The sequence below is a fragment of the Pristiophorus japonicus genome, chromosome 8, assembly GCF_044704955.1.
Source record: "Pristiophorus japonicus isolate sPriJap1 chromosome 8, sPriJap1.hap1, whole genome shotgun sequence".
NCBI lineage: Eukaryota > Metazoa > Chordata > Chondrichthyes > Pristiophoridae > Pristiophorus > Pristiophorus japonicus.
The window spans coordinates 237,975,891-237,992,506 of NC_091984.1; the positions used below are offsets into that span (position 1 = coordinate 237,975,891).

The 16,616-nt window shown below is 45.1% G+C and overlaps 1 protein-coding gene across 4 annotated transcripts in view; it reads right to left on the reverse strand.

Annotated features, from left to right (window-relative positions):
• The window catches only part of sfswap (splicing factor SWAP), a 115,639-nt gene that overhangs the window by 74,159 nt on the left and 24,864 nt on the right, over positions 1–16,616 (reverse strand). For 3 of the 4 annotated variants that reach the window (XR_011594155.1, XR_011594154.1, XM_070888140.1), the window contains exon 8: positions 105–339. Coding sequence is in view for 2 of the 4 variants with exons in the window: in XM_070888140.1 (XP_070744241.1) it covers positions 105–339 (235 nt within the window). In the remaining 2 variants the exon portion in view is untranslated. The remainder of the gene's footprint in view (positions 1–104; positions 340–16,616) is intronic. The other variant, XM_070888141.1, reaches the window with a different exon arrangement.

Consider the following 16,616-nt stretch of genomic DNA (forward strand, 5'->3'; position numbering starts at 1 on the left):
CTCAATTCCTGCCAAATCCACAGAGGTGACCTCAAGTATGAGACTGCATCGTTCATTTATACAAGTTAAAACTAAGGAAAGCTGTTGAACGTAAAAAGACCCACCTGACTGTGGTTGTAGTAGAGGGAAGCTGGATGTTACTGCCATCACCTTCTGGGGGTGGTGGAGGGGTGGTCCCAGGAGGTGGAGGTGCAGACACCCCAGTCGTGGTTGGTACTGCCATCTCTGAAGGCACGGCGCTGTAATAACCAGCAACTTCCATTCCTGGTGGGGGTGGCGTTAGGCAGTACGTACCATCAGGCATCATGTAATATCCGTAATACATGGTTGTCACTGCTGCTGCAACAGAAGAGATGCTTAATTAAAATAAAAGCCAGTTACTTTTTCCACGTTCACAGAATCTTTCAAAAAAGCTGTAACAAAACTGTCATTTTTCATCACTGCTCAGTCTTTTTAATGGTAATGCTGAGCAGAAGCTTAACCAGTTGTATCAAAATTGGTCAAATGTTTTAGATTGCAATGCTAAATGAATATATCGATTGGACCAATTACTCAATGTGCCATATAAAAACAAAAATTAGCAAACCAGATTATAATTGGACTTTTATATATAAAAATTATCCCACTATATTCCTAATTTAAGCACACGACTTCGTGACAAACTAGTTTTGCATTTATTAGAATTCAACTATAGCTCTGAAACAATTCACTTGATGCAAATTACCTTATTAAATCAACGTTGATTAACCATCCAAGTACTACAAGATTGATTGCATTTTCACTCAACTAGTCTTTTTGGCTTTACTACTTGAATGCAGTGTCAAAAGATGATGGAGGATAAATCCTCATTAGAGCAGTAATACAATCTATTGGTTCATGAATCCGCTGTCACTTTTGTTTTGAAGCAATAATCAATTCAACTGGAAAGCATAAATTCGTTAACTTAATCAGTTGGGGGTGGGGAGGACATTCCGCTCCCAAATCATCTTACAGGACAATACAGCAAGCAGATATGTCCAACCCCCTCCCCCTCCACCAAGACCCAGGGAAGTATTCCCTCTGACAATACGTTTTCTTTGCAACACACCCATCCTAAACAACTGAAAGACAGGAAATCAATCAAGACAATAAATTCACTACCTCACATTCTGGGTAAATATAGGCTAGACCAGAGGTTCTCTACCTTTTTACTTCTGAAGGCACCCCCCCCCCCACCCCCCCACGGATCCCCTGTAACACGAGTATTTTTTCTGTACAAAAATTAGTTATACAATTAAATATGTATTTATTGTTATTTTTGTATTACTTAATGGACTAATTAAGAGAACTTGAAATCATATTAACCCAACTCTTTAATCATTAATCGGAAATCAGATGAAAGTATATTTTTCCACTACCGTTAATTCAGAGACAAACTAACATGATACGACCCGAAGCAGGCCCTGAAGTCAAACATTGATGGCACCCACCGCCGTGAGTGGGTGTGAAGAGGAAGCTCTCCTTGGGTGACTCTGGTTACTGCTGGTTAATGATTCTCAGGCCGCTGCTCCTGGCCAAATGAATTGAGGAAATCCTCTATCTTTTTGCCGCTGCTGGCGATGACCCCAATGTACTCCCTTGTTGGCCCAGTCCTGGTGTAGCGGATCAGCCTGCCCCACCATGTCTGAAGCTCAACAATATCCCGTCCTCCCCCGACCCCACTTCTAATCACCGCTGCCAGTTCGCCGTCATCTCGACTGCAAATTCTGGGCCATTGTGTACTAATATATGTCTATAGCCTTAAAACCACAAAGCTCAGGCAAAGAATATTTAAAATGGGCCAATAATTGAAGTGGAGTGCAATAGTCCTGTAATCCTATTTACAGCGTCACCATTGGAAGGGGTCAAATGCAGGACAATGCTGAGGAAGGGAAACCTACTAAATTTGCTGAGGTACAAAGATCACATTTCATTTTGCAGAGGCATAAACTATTTAACAAACAGCTGATACAGAGTATGTATATTTAAAACTTGAACACAGCTTTTTTCCACTCCCAATTTTAACATGTACACAAATGCAGGCTTTCAAAAGCTGTCATACTTAAAATACACCTTTCTTCCCAATTCTACACTTCTCCTGAGGAAGGTTTACCAGATTAAATGTTTTAATGCTGGTAGCACTCATTTCCACCTAAGTAATTTCCTTTCCTATTTTAAAAATACACAGAGACAATTCATTTGTCCAATACTGGCCACAGTAAAGATAAACTTTTTGAATTGATTCTAACATTTTGTGCTCAGCATAAATATTTGAAGCAGAGGATACAAATAAGGGGAGAGATGGAAGCAGTGGGTTAGCTTTGGGTTGCTCCAGCAGAACAACCAATATAGGCAAAATGTGCCAAGTGGCTACCTTCCAGGCTGTAAACTTCTAGGGGGAAAAATTAGTTAGCGCTGAGCTAGGCGCTAACAGGGCGGTGCGACTGCAACAGCAGCGAAGAGAGGTCGGCCTGAGGCTGGCCGGAAATTGGTCCTCAGACCTGAAAACCATGAAGCCAACAATCTGCGGCCACCAATCGGGCATCCCCGCAACAGATCACGGGTAGGGCTGAGTGTAAGAGCAGCCAGCTTGCATGTCGGCAGTGGCCTTCAGGTAGGTCCTGGGAGGGCCAGCACTCGTGCTGCTCCGAGCTCCACATTAAGAACATAAGAATTAGGAACAGTAGGCCATCTAGCCCCTCGAGCCTGCTCCGCCATTCAACAAGATCATGGCTGATCTGGCCGTGGACTCAGCTCCACATACCCACCCGCTCCCCTTAACCTTTAATTCCCTTATTGGTTAAAAATCTATCTATCTGTGATTTGAATATATTCAATGAGCTAGCCTCAACTGCTTCCTTGGGCAGAGAGTTCCACAGATTCACAACCCTCTGGAAGAAATTATTCCTTCTCAACTCGGTTTTAAATTGGCTCCCCCGTATTTTGAGGCTGTGCCCCCTAGTTCTAGTCTCCCCGACCAGTGGAAACAACCTCTCTGCCTCTATCCTGTCTATCTCTTTCATTATTTTAAATGTTTCTATAAGATCACCCCTCATCCTTCTGAATTCCAACGAGTAAAGACCCAGTCTACTCAATCTATCATCATAAGGTAACCCCCCTCATCTCAGGAATCAGCCTAGTGAATCGTCTCTGTACCCCCTAGTATATCCTTCCTTAAGTAAGGTGACCAAAACTGCACGCAGTACTCCAGGTGCGGCCTCACCAATACCCTGTACAGTTGCAGCAGGACCTCCCTGCTTTTGTACTCCATCCCTCTCGCAACGAAGGCCAACACAGCTAGCATTTATACAGCCCCTTTAATGTGGGGAAAAAATGGAAAACGAACCAAAGTAAGATATTCATAGGGCTAACGAAATGCTTGGCCCAAAAGATTTTAAGGAGGATCTTAAAAGGAGGAGAGCGAAGTGGAGGCATCCGGTGGGAATTCCAGAGTATGGGGCCTAAATGCACGATTGTCTTGTTGCAGAGCAAGGAGCTTGCACAAGGCCAGAGTCGGAGCAGTGGAAAGATCCGGGAGGGCTGTCATGTTGGGGGAGGTTACGGAGGTGGGGAGGCGAAATGTTGTGAAGTGATTTGAACACAGGTTGAGAATTTTAAATTGGAGGCACTTGGGGACCAGCGGTTAATGTCGGTTAACGAGCACAGAGGTGATGGGTGAATGGGACTTGGTGCAGGATAGGATATGGACAGCAATATTTTGGATGGGCTGAGTTTTTAAAAAGAGGGTGGGGGAATGGGAGGCCAGCCAGGAGAGCATCGGAATAGTCCCTGAATTAGGTGTAATTCAGTCCCCATTTTGAAGTTGTGCATTGTATCCTTATTTTTATATATTTCCAGTACCAATTCCAGAGCCCTCATTTTAATGCAAACTGCCTGTATAATCTAGTTATACTGTAATTACACCCTCCTGTCAGTGGTGCTACATCATAAAAGTGGGTGTAAGATTTTGAATTAAAAGTCTTGACAGGAAATGCATGAAGCTACAAGATTTTTAATATATTGTTGTTAGATTTCCATGACATTAGGGTTGGCAACTATGTTAGGAGGTATTCATGGAGCTGTGACCATGTGACCTCTGCCAATGATACTGCATTTAATTTGTGAAGATCGGCCCCCATTCATCTCCCTAAAGCACTTCTCCCACCACCCCGCTCCCTAGTCCCTGTTCTCCCTAGCTGCCCACTTCTCCATCTTTCTCTCTCTCTCCTTCCCCAGCCCCCGCCCCCTCCTCCCCCCACCCAAATTCCCGGCAACCAAGCTGGGGGTGAAGTCAACGAGCCGCTCCACGGAAAATTTGAAGTCCAAAGTTCTCCCGGACTGCCTGCAGCAGTGCCTGGGAGATTCCTGCTCCATTCCGAAAGATTGTAGGGCAATCCACGGGTGTTGGCAAACCAAGCCAATATTGCTTCGACGAGTCAAAGTGCAGTGTTTTATAACAATTGGGGAATTTGTGTCACGACGGGGCCGGCCCGCCCGAGCACCACCTCTGCGGGGACCCACCTGACATCTTTGGCGGGGCCCGCCCGAACACCACCTGCGGGGCCCGACCTGACAACATCCTTGGCAGGGCCAGCCCGACGATGACCTCAGTGAGGCCAGCCCGCCCGACAACCTCCTCGGTGGGGACCCACCCAACGACGATGATTTTCAGAAGGCTTTCGACAAGGTCCCACACAAGAGATTAATGTGCAAAGTTAAAGCACATGGGATTGGGGGTAGTGTGCTGACATGGATTGAGAGCTGGTTGTCAGACAGGAAGCAAAGAGTAGGAGTAAATGGGTACTTTTCAGAATGGCAGGCAGTGACTAGTGGGGTACCGCAAGGTTCTGTGCTGGGGCCCCAGCTGTTTACACTGTACATTAATGATTTAGACGAGGGGATTAAATGTAGTATCTCCAAATTTGCAGATGACACTAAGTTGGGTGGCAGTGTGAGCTGCGAGGAGGATGCTATGAGGCTGCAGAGTGACTTGGTAGGTTAGGTGAGTGGGCAAATGCATGGCAGATGAAGTATAATGTGGATAAATGTGAGGTTATCCACTTTGGTTGTAAAAACAGAGAGACAGACTATTATCTGAATGGTGACCGATTAGGAAAAGGGGAGGTGCAACGAGACTTGGGTGCCATGGTACATCAGTCATTGAAGGTTGACATGCAGGTACAGCAGGCGGTTAAGAAAGCAAATGGCATGTTGGCCTTCATAGTGAGGGGATTTGAGTACAGGGGCAGGGAGGTGTTACTACAGTTGTACAGGGCCTTGGTGAGGCCACACCTGGAGTATTGTGTACAGTTTTGGTCTCTTAAATTGAGGAAGGACATTCTTGCTATTGAGGGAGTGCAGTGAAGGTTCACCAGACTGATTCCCGGGATGGCGGAACTGACAGATCAAGAAAGACTGGATCAACTGGGCTTGTATTCACTGGAGTTCAGAAGAATGAGAGGGGACCACATGGAAACATTTAAAATTCTGACAGGTTTAGACAGGTTAGATGCAGGAAGAATGTTCCCAATGTTGGAGAAGTCCAGAACCAGGGGTCACAGTCTAAGGATAAGGGGTAAGCCATTTAGGACTGAGATGAGGAGAAACTTCTTCACCCAGAGAGTGATGAACCTGTGGAATTCTCTACCACAGAAAGTTGTTGAGGCCAATTCACTAAGTATATTCAAAAGGGAGTTAGATGAAGTCCTTACTACTAGGGGGATCAAGGGGTATGGCGAGAAAGCAGGACGGGGGTACTGAAGTTGCATATTCAGCCATGAACTCATTGAATGGCGGTGCAGGCTCGAAGGGCCGAATGGCCTACTCCTGCACCTATTTTTTATGTATTCCATTCGCCTTCCTGATTACCTGCTGCATCTGCAAACTAACTTTTTGGGATTCATGCACAAGGACCCCCAGGTCCCTCTGCACCGCAGCACGTTGTAATTTCTCCCCATTCAAATAATATTCCCTTTTACTGTTTATTTTCCCAAGGTGGATGACCTCACATTTTCCGACATTGTATTCCATCTGCCAAACCTTAGCCCATTCACTTAACCTATCTAAATCTCTTTGCAGTCTCTGTGTCCTCTACACAACCCGCTTTCCCACTAATCTTTGTGTCATCTGCAAATTTTGTTACACTACACTCTGTCCCGTCTTCCAGGTCATCTATGTATATTGTAAACAGTTGTGGTCCCAGCACCGATCCCTGCGGCACACCACTAACCATCGATTTCCAACCCGAAAAGGACCCATTTATCCCGATTCCCTGCTTTCTGCCAGCCAGCCAATTCTCTATCCATGCCAATACATTTCCTCTGACTCCGCGTACCTTTATCTTCTGCAGTAACCTTTTGTGTGGCACCTTATCGAATGCCTTTTGGAAATCTAAATACACCACATCCATCGGTACACCTCTATCCACCATGCTCGTTATATCTTCAAAGAATTTCAGTAAATTAGTTACACATGATTTCCCCTTCATGAATCCATGTTGCATCTGCTTGATTGCACTATTCCTATCTAGATGTCCTGCTATTTCTGCCTTAATGACCATCCATCTCCATGGCACGAACCTGGTATTGCAGTACTTCCAGGAACGGTGCAGTGGCTCTCGGCCTTTTGGCTAAGAGCATTGGCGCAGAGTGATCCTTGATGTGTGCAAGGTGACCTCTGGCATTTGTGATTTAACAAAGAATTGGAAAGATTGGCTACGGAAAAAAAGAAAAGATAGCTTCAAGCATTTTCCTCACTACAGATGTTAAACTAACCGGCCTATAGTTAACTGCCTTCTGTCTGCCCCCTTTTTTTTTAAATAGAGGCGTTACATTAGCTGCTTTCCAATCCGATGGTACCTCCCCAGAGTCCAGAGAATTTTGGTAGATTATAACGAATGCATCTGCTATAACTTCCGCCATCTCTTTTAATACCCTGGGATGCATTTCATCAGGACTTGTCTACCTCGAGTCCCATTAGCCTGTCCAGCACTACCCCACTAGTGATAGTGATAGTGATTGTCTCAAGGTCCTCCCTTCCCACATTCCCGTGACCAGCAATTTTTGGCATGGTTTTTGTGTCTTCCACTGTGAAGACCGAAGCAAAATAATTGTTTAAGGTCTCAGCCATTTCCACATTTCCCATTATTAAATCCCCCTTCTCATCTTCTAAGGGACCAACATTTACTTTAGTCACTCTATTCCGTTTTATATATCGGTAAAAGCTTTTACTATCTGTTTTTATTTTTTGCGCAAGTTTACTTTCGTAATCTATCTTTACTTTCTTTATTGCTTTCTTAGTCATTCTTGGCTGTCATTTAAAATTTTCCCAATCTTCTAGTTTCCCAATAACCTTGGCCACCTTATACGCATTGGTTTTTAAATTTGATACTCTCCTTTATTTCCTTGGTCATCCACGGCTTGTTATCCCTTCTCTTACCACCCTTCTTTTTCACTGGAATATATTTTTGTTGAACACTATGAAAGAGCTCCTTAAAAGTCCTCCACTGTTCCTCAATTGTGCCACTGTTTAATCTGTGTTCCCAGTCTACTTTAGCCAATTCTGCCCTCATCCCACTATAGTCCCCTTTGTTTAAGCATAGCACGCTCGTTTGAGACACTACTTCCTCTCCCTCAATCTGTATTACAAATTCAACCATACTGTGATCACTCATTCCGAGAGGATCGCTTACTGGGAGATCGTTTATTATTCCTGTCTCATTACACAAGACCAGATCGAAGATAGTTTGCTCCCTTGAAGGTTCTGTAACATACTGTTCTCAGAAACAATCCCATATGCATTCTATGAGTTCCTCCTCCAGGCTACCCCGAGCAATTTGATTTGACCAATCGATATGTAGGTTAAAATCCCCTATGATTACTGCCGTTCCTTTTTCACATGCCTCCATTATTCCCCTGATTATTGTCCGCCCCACCATGAAGTTATTATTTGGGGGCCTATAAACTACGCCCACCAGTGACTTTTTCCCCTTACTATCTCTAATCTCCACCCACAATGATTCAACATTTTGTTCATTAGAGCCAATATCGTCTCTCACAACTGCCCTGATATCACCCTTCATTAACAGAGCTAACCCCACATCCCTTCCCCTCTTGTCTATCTTTCCGAATTGTCAGATACCCCTGTATGTTTAATTCCCAGTCTTGGCCATCCTGCAACCACGTTTCAGTAATGGCCACCAAATCATACCCATTTGTAATGATTTGTGCCGTCAACTCATTTACTTTGTTTCGAATGCTGCGTGCGTTCTAAAACTAAAACTAGCATTAGTTTTAATACTAGTTTTTAAACCATGATTTTTAGTTTTGACCCCTCCTACAGCCCCTTTATATTCATACATATTGTCCTTTCCTATCACCTTGTGTTTAAACGTACGCCAGTGCTACTCTCCTCTGTTGCCTCCTGCCTTTTGCATGCTTTCTTGGTGTTCTGTTCATCTGAGCTCTCACCCACCCTAACTAGCTCAGAGCCCTCTCCTGGGTTCCCATCCCCCTGCCAAGCTAGTTTAAAGCCCTCCCAACCGTACTATCAAAAACACCCGCGAGAACATTGGTCCCGTCTCTGTTGAGGTGCAACCTGTCCGACTTGTACAGGTCCCACCTACCCCAGAAGCGGTCCCAATTGTTCAGGAAACTAAAGCCCTCCCTCCTACACCAACGGGAGAGTGGAGAGCACCAGTTCCAACTGTCACAGGAGAGAGAGAGTGGAGAGCACCAAAAATGGAAATCTCCATTTCCCTTCATCTCCATTAAGGCAAGTGGGGTGGGGGGGGGGGGGGGGGGTCCTCCTGGTTAGGCTGCTGTAGAGCCAGAAAAACTAGCCCGATAGCGCAGAACAAGTTTTTGCCCAATTTCAGAGCTGGGTCCTTAAATAGGTATTAGGCCTCTCATTAGCACATGCCTAAGCCGATATGGCACTGGATGTATTTCAGGCACCCATCGCGTGTGGGACTTTGCACTGCTAAACTGATCATTTTTGCCCCCATTGTACACTCGAAAAATGGACGAAACACAGTCCAATTTCTATTCCTATGGTTCTATCTTGTCGTATTAAATTCGACCATGATACAATGCAGACGAGTCTTTATACAATGACTTTCATACAAGGGAGGGTGACACTATCCTTCCCAGTCAGCAGTAATGGAGGAAGCAAACAGTAAATTAAATATGTCTAGTTTCAGGACAAATTCCCCACTCCCTCAGGCAATCAAGCAAGCACAAGGAAAGAAAGATGTGCATTTATATAGCACCTTTCGCAACTACGGAACGTTCCAAAGCACTTTACAGCCAATGAAGTATTTTTGAATTGTAGTCACTGTTGTAATGTAGGAATTGCAGCAGCCAATTAACGCACAACAAGCTCCCACACACAGCAATGTGATAATGACCAGATAATCTATTTTGGTGATGCTGATCGAGGGATAAATATTGGCCAGGATACCTGCAATAACTCCCCATGCTCTTCTCTGAAATAGTGCCATGGGGTCTTTTACATTCGTAACAGAGAGTAGACGAGGCCTCGGTTTAACATCTCACGCAAAAGACAGCACTTCCGACAGTGCGGGCGCTCCCTCAGTACTGCACTGGAGTGTCAGCCTGGATTACCTGCTCAAGTTCTCGGACGTGGGGCTTGAACCCACAACCTTCTGACTCAGAGGCAGGAGTGCTCCCCACTGAGCCTCAGCTGACAATATGGTAACCCATGATGCACCAGGAAAGTTTGCAGTGCCAAGTTTCCTCTTTTCTTAACAAATCTGTGTGATTTTTATCCCATCTAATTGACTATTTTCTATTTTAGTTATTGATCACTTACGCAAAGTCTTTCTCCTCGATTTCAAATATATCTTCAATCACATTCAATCAAAAAATAATTCTGCAATATAAATTCCGTGACAATTCCTCACTCACCCAATTACCCTTAAATAAAGCATATAAACAAACGTAGCCATTCCACTTCCTTATTATCCCAGCAATTTATCTCTCCACACAGCTTGCCAGGCTTGACCTACTTCAGGACTCCATCCAGTTTAGCAGCGCAAAGTCCCACACGCGATGGGTGCCTGAAATACATCCAGTGCCATATCGGCTCAGGCATGTGCTAATGAGAGGCCTAACACCTGTTTAAGGACCCAGCTCTGAAACTGGGCAACAACTTGTGCTGCGCTATCTCGGGCTAGTTTTTCTGGCTCTACAGCAGCCTAACCAGGAGTCCTTAAAGGGGGCCGTTGAATAGAAGGTAAGTAAACCATTATCTCATGCATTGACGAAAACACAGACAGAATAACTTCATTATTTCCTCCATTGTCCAGCTTCCTCACTCCCCTCATTCTTGCTGTTTTTCACCTACTCTTGATCAGGTCCCAACAGTTCCTCTCGCAGACGTTGCACTGCATTAGCATGGAAAATCTCTGCTCCGCTGTCTCCATGCTCGCTTTCACAAGGTTTCATTTAGCGATTGTTAAATAATTGTGTTCATCTATTGCTCTATGGGCACTTCAAATAATAACCATTTATATTAAGTCTTAGTTTAATCCATACCCTTGAATTTTGATGAGACACATTGTAACATGTACATTCAACCAATCAAATCCCAAAACCATCTCTACTGTCTTTGCTGATCTATCCAATCACCAAAATGATCATTTATCTCTTCCATTAAAAAAAACACATAGGTACAACGTCCCAAAACCGGAAACCTCGAGACTGAGGCCGTTCCGGTTTTCGGGTATTTCCGGATTTCAGAGAAGAAATCCAACATCCCGAATCTGGAAACCCCTGGGCCAAGTTTCAGGTATTTCCAGATTTCGGAGAAGAAAATCCGACATCCCGAATCTGGCAACCTCGTGGATGATTTTTGGGTATTTCCGGATTTCGGAGACAATCCGGCGCCCCGAATCCAGAAATCCTTGTGCCGAGTTTCGGGTATTTCCAGATTTCGGAGACAATCTGACATCCGGAAACCCTTGTGCCAAGTTTCAGGTATTTCCGGATTTTGGAACAGAAAATTCAACGCCCAGAATCCAGCAACCTCAGGGCTGGGCCGTGTATTTTTCTGGATTTATCTTTGAAAAGGTATGTACAGCTTAAAAGTTCGGGAAATACTTCGGGATTCCGGACGACTCCTCCTGCGATCTGCACAATGTTCGGTTTATAGAATTCCGGATTCGGGACGTTGCATCTGTACCACCAAAAACAGAGGCATACATCCACGATGACAGCCCTTCACCCATCCCACTCCTGGCCTCTTGAAGTAATTTGAATAAATAATTCAGTAATTCATTATAAAAGACAGACACAATCTATAAACTTCCCAATTTTGCCTTCCAATAAGCTCTGGTTTTCCCCCTTCTCCCACTCAAAACAACCCCAATCGTGGGTACACCCTCCCAGCAATCAGACAATATCACTCCCACCCACACCACAGCATTTCAAGGCCCAGCCTAATGCAGGAGCAACATGAGGAATCCATGTGTAGCAGAGCAAAGGCACACGCTTGCTTCCAACTGTGCCGCTCCTTCTTCTACTTAATGAGAGCAAATGGGATGGGGTAGAGGGGTTTGAATAGATAAGAGGGGAGGAATGGGGAATGGAGGGCACAGGGAGAACGAGGGGAACAGTTTTCTTTTTGCCCACAATCAATGCCACAGGAGATCTACGAGCATCAGTAAAAACATGTTCTAAACCATTGTTAATTACTGCGATGCAACTCTAGGTTTCCTAAATAACACTTTACAACACATATTCCAAACAGCTGCCAAGACAAACTACTTCTTTCTGCACCAATTATTCTGAAAGTGTTAATATGCACAAGTTATTCTTTCACAATACCACAGGATGGAGTCCATTTGATGTAATTGCCAAAATATCAACCCTACAGGCTTCCCAATACAGCTTTTCACTATTTCTCAAAAGTCATGTCTTGGCTTGGCTTAAACCACTCTGCTTTGTAACGCAATGCAACGGCTAATCATGCCCTGTATAACGATATGCTTTTTGACGTCTATCCTAAATTTTCCCTTTCAGTCCTCACTAAAAACGAGGAATTGCAGGCCATCTAAACTGAAAATCATGCAACGGTGACTTCTGCAGACTAATGGCCCATCACACAACACAGTTATCGAAAATCCATCTTCCTCACTTTCAAAAATAGTAAAATGTACAGCTTTTGACTTGCTAAATATTGCTTAATACAATAAAAGGTTACTGAATTTCTCAGAGGAATTGTACAAGGTCAGTGAAAATTGGATTGTGACCACGTGCATTATCCCTCCTTGCCCCCTCCACAACGTTTGATAGTTAATCATGCCACCCTCCTTCACCAGCTCTCCGCTCTTGTCCAGCTCCACAGAACTGCCCTGACAATGTACCTATCCAGATCCAGTGCATCATCGCAGCGCTCGAGCATTCGCGGTCATCTCCAGAGTTCTACTAAGGATCCATCCTTAGCTCCTTGCTCTTCCTCATCTATATGCTTCCCCTTGATGAAATCATGCAGACACAGGGCCAGTTTTCCATACGTGAGCTCTATCTGTCTACCACTCCTCCCGAACCCACGCTCACTGCTGCGCTGTCAGACTGCATGTCTGACATGGAGTCTTTGAGGAGTAACAACTTTCTCCAGTTGAACAGGAAGACCAAAGCCACGATTTCTGCTGCCAGCCATAAACTCGCTTCACTGCCACTGATGCCATTCCAATTCTGGGCACTCGCTCAGGCTGAATAAAACTGTGCACAACTCACTACGTACACCCAACTCACTACGTACAACCAAGTTAAGATTCACGCAACAAATTCTCTCATCACCAAGTCCGCTGAAACCTTTAATAGAAACGTAGAAAATAGGTGCAGGAGTAGGCCATTCGGCCCTTCGAGCCTGCATCGCCATTCAATGAGTTCATGGCTGAACATGCAACTTCAGTACCCCTTTCCTGCTTTCTCTCCATACCCCTTGATCCCCTTAACCGTAAGGGCCATATCTAACTCCCTCTTGAATATATCCAATGAACTGGCATCAACAACTCTCTGCGGCAGGGAATTCCACAGGTTAACAACTCTGAGTGAAGAAGTTTCTCCTCATCTCAGTCCTAAATGGCCTACCCCTTATCCTAAGACTATGTCCCCTGGTTCTGGACTTCCCCAACATCAGGAACATTCTTCCCGCATCTAACCTGTCCAGTCCCGTCAGAATCTTATACGATTCTATGAGATCCCCTCTCATCCTTCTAAACTCCAGTGAATAAAGGCCCAGTTGATCCAGTCTCTCCTCATATGATAGTCTAGCCATCCCTGGAATCAGTCTGGTGAACCTTCGCTACACTCCCTCAAAAGCCAGAACGCCCTTCCTCAGATTAGACGACCAAAACTGAACACAATATTCCAGGTGGGGCCTCACCAAGGCCAAGGCCCTGTATAATTGCAGCAAGACTTCCCTGCTCCTATACTCAAATCCCCTTGCTACGAAGGCCAACATACCATTTGCCTTCTTCACCGCCTGCTGTACCTGCATGCCAACTTTTAATGACTAATGAACCATGACACCCAGGTCTAACTGCACCTCCCCTTCTCCTAATCTTCCGCCATTCAGATAATATTCTGCCTTCGTGTTTTTGCCCCCAAAGTGGATAACCTCACATTTATCCACATTATATTGCATCTGCCATGTATTTGCCCACACGCCTAACCTGTCCAAGTCACCCTGCAGCCTCTTAGTATCCTCCTCACAGATCACACCGCCACCAAGTTTAGTGTCATCTGCAAACTTGGAGATATTACACTCAATTCCATCATCTGAATCATTAATTTATATTGTAAAGAGCTGGGGTCCCAGCACTGAGCCCTGTGGCACTCCACTAGTCACTGCCTGCCATTCTGAAAAGGACCCGTTAATCCTGACTCTCCGCTTCCTGTCTACCAACCAGTTCTCTAGCCACATCAGTATATTACTCCCAATACCATGTGCTTTGATTTTGCACACCAATCTCTTGTATAGGAACCTTGTCAAAAGCCTTTTGAAAGTCCAAATACACCACATCCACTGGTTCTCCCTTGTCCACTCTGCTAGTTACATCCTCAAAAAATTCCAGAAGATTTATCAAGCATGATTTCCCTTTCATAAATCCATGCTGACTTGGATCGATCCTGTCACTGCTCTCCAAATGCGCTGCTATTTCATCCTTCATGATCGATTCCAACATTTTCCCCACCACCGATGTCAGGCTAACTAGCTTGTTTTCTCTCTCCCTCCTTTTTTTTTAAAAAAGTGGTGTTACATTAGCAACCCTCCAGTCCATAGGAACTGATCCAGAGTCGATAGACTGTTGGAAAATGATCACCAATGCATCCACTATTTCTAGGGCCACTTCCTTAAGTACTCTGGAATGTAGACTATCAGGCCCTGGGATTTATCGGCCTTCAACCCCGTCAATTTCCCTAAAACAATTTCCCGCCTAATAAGGATATCCTTCAGTTCCTCCTTCTCACTAGTCCTTCGGACCCCTCTTCATCGGGAAGGTTATTTGTGTCTTCCTTTGTGAAGACAGAACCAAATTACTTGTTCAATTGGTCTGCCATTTCTTTGTTCCCCATTATAAATTCACCCGAATCCAACAGCAAGGAACCAACGCTGGTCTTCACTAATCTTTTTCTCTTCACATACCTATAGAAGCTTTTGCAGTCATTTTTTATATTTCCGGCAAGCTTCCTCTCGTACTCTATTTTTCCCCCTCTTAATTAAACCTTTGTCCTCCTCTGCTGCATTTTAATTTCTCCCAGTCCTCCGGTTTGCTACTTTTTCTGGCAAATTTGTATGCCTCTTCCTTGGATTTAACACTATCCTTAATTTCCCTTGTTAGCCACGGTTGAGCCACCTTCCCCGTTTTATTTTTACTCCAGACAGGGATCAAGTTGAGAACTGAACACTCCAATACTCTCCCTATTGCGGCCCCCACTCCCCTCTCCATCCATCCTTCCCTTGTGTACCAGCTGTGGCTCAGTGGGTAGCACTCTCGCCTCTGAGTCAGAAGGTTGCGGGTTCAAGTCCCACTCCAGAGACTGGAGCATAAAAATCTAGGCCGACACTCTCAGTGCAGTACTGAGGGAGCACTGTACTGTCGGAGGTGCCATCTTTCAGATGAATCATTAAACCGAGGCACCGAATGCCTCTCAGGAGAATGTAAAAGATCCCATGGCACTACAGGTGCAGCGTTCCGAATCCGAAACCCTCGGGATGGAGGACGTTCTGGATTTTGCGTTTTGCCAGATTTTGGAACGTCTTTCTGACATCACAAATCCGGAAACACCCGAGCCCAGGTTCGGGTATTTCATAATTTCGGAACGTCAGAAGGGGGGGGCGGGGGAGAGAGGTGTTCGGGTCGCTGGGTGGGGCCTCACCGCCGTGGACCTGATCGGGCGGGGGCCCACCGCCGTGGACCTGATCGGGCGGGGCCCGGCCGCCGTGGAGGAGTTCCTTGTCTGGCCCGAGGTAGGTGGGGTCGGGCAGCCGAGGTAAAGGGGAGCCGGGGCAAGATTGGGCCCCGTGAATTATGGCGGAGAAAGTCGTGGCGGGCGAAGTCGGTTCGCCGAGGCGGGGGAAGTCCGTATATCGGAACATTTTCCGGTTTCCGGACGACCCTGCTACGGATTGGCCCAGTGTCCAGATTCTGGAACATTCTGGATTCCGGAACTCCGGATTTTAAAGGTCGGCGATGTATTTTGAAGAGGAGCAGGGGGGTTATTCCTGGTGTCTTGGCCAAAACTCATCTCTCAATTAACATTACAAAAAATAAATGATGTGGTCATTGTCACATTGCTGTTTGTGGGAGCTTGTTGTGTGCAAATTGGCTGCTGTGTTTCCCACATTACTGCACTTCAAAAAGTACTTCATTGACTGTAAAACGCTTTGGGACATCCGGTGGTCATGAAAGGCGCTACAGACTCCACTTGTCCAAAAAACAATGTCCTGCCCCGAACTTAGTTATAATTGTCTATAACGCCAATCCTCATCCATCGACAGTGGCTCTCATCCCCCAATACATAAGAGTTTAAAATTAGTGTACTTCTCTTCAAATCCCTCCACTCTGCAAGCTCCTCAGTCACACGTCCCTTCCTGCACCATGTGCTCCTCCAACTTCTCCCCGACTGATGTTGGAGCTTTTAGTCGCTCCATCTTTATTACAAAATTCCCATCATAAGTGCCTCAGCCTTTAATAACCTATTCAAAAACTTCAACATAAAATCAGTCACCTCCCCAAATCTTTCTCCCACGGCTTATTATTCCTTTCCAATATGCAGCAGGGTGCTTGTATGTTAAAGGCACTGTATTAATGCAAGATTTTGTTGCAGTCAAATGTACAATTGTACCAAACTATAAGAGGCAGTGGATTCGGAGGAGGCAGCTCAGAAATTACAAAATGTGTTGGACAAAATATCTAAGCGCACAGAATAAGGGCAGATAAAATTTAATGCGAATACAGATGTGAAGTGCTACACGTGGGAAGAAAGACTTGGCAACACAGGCAGTTCACAAATGAAGTTGAAATGGCGACAGTTGAAGTTAAAAAAGATCCACGAATCTTAGTTGAC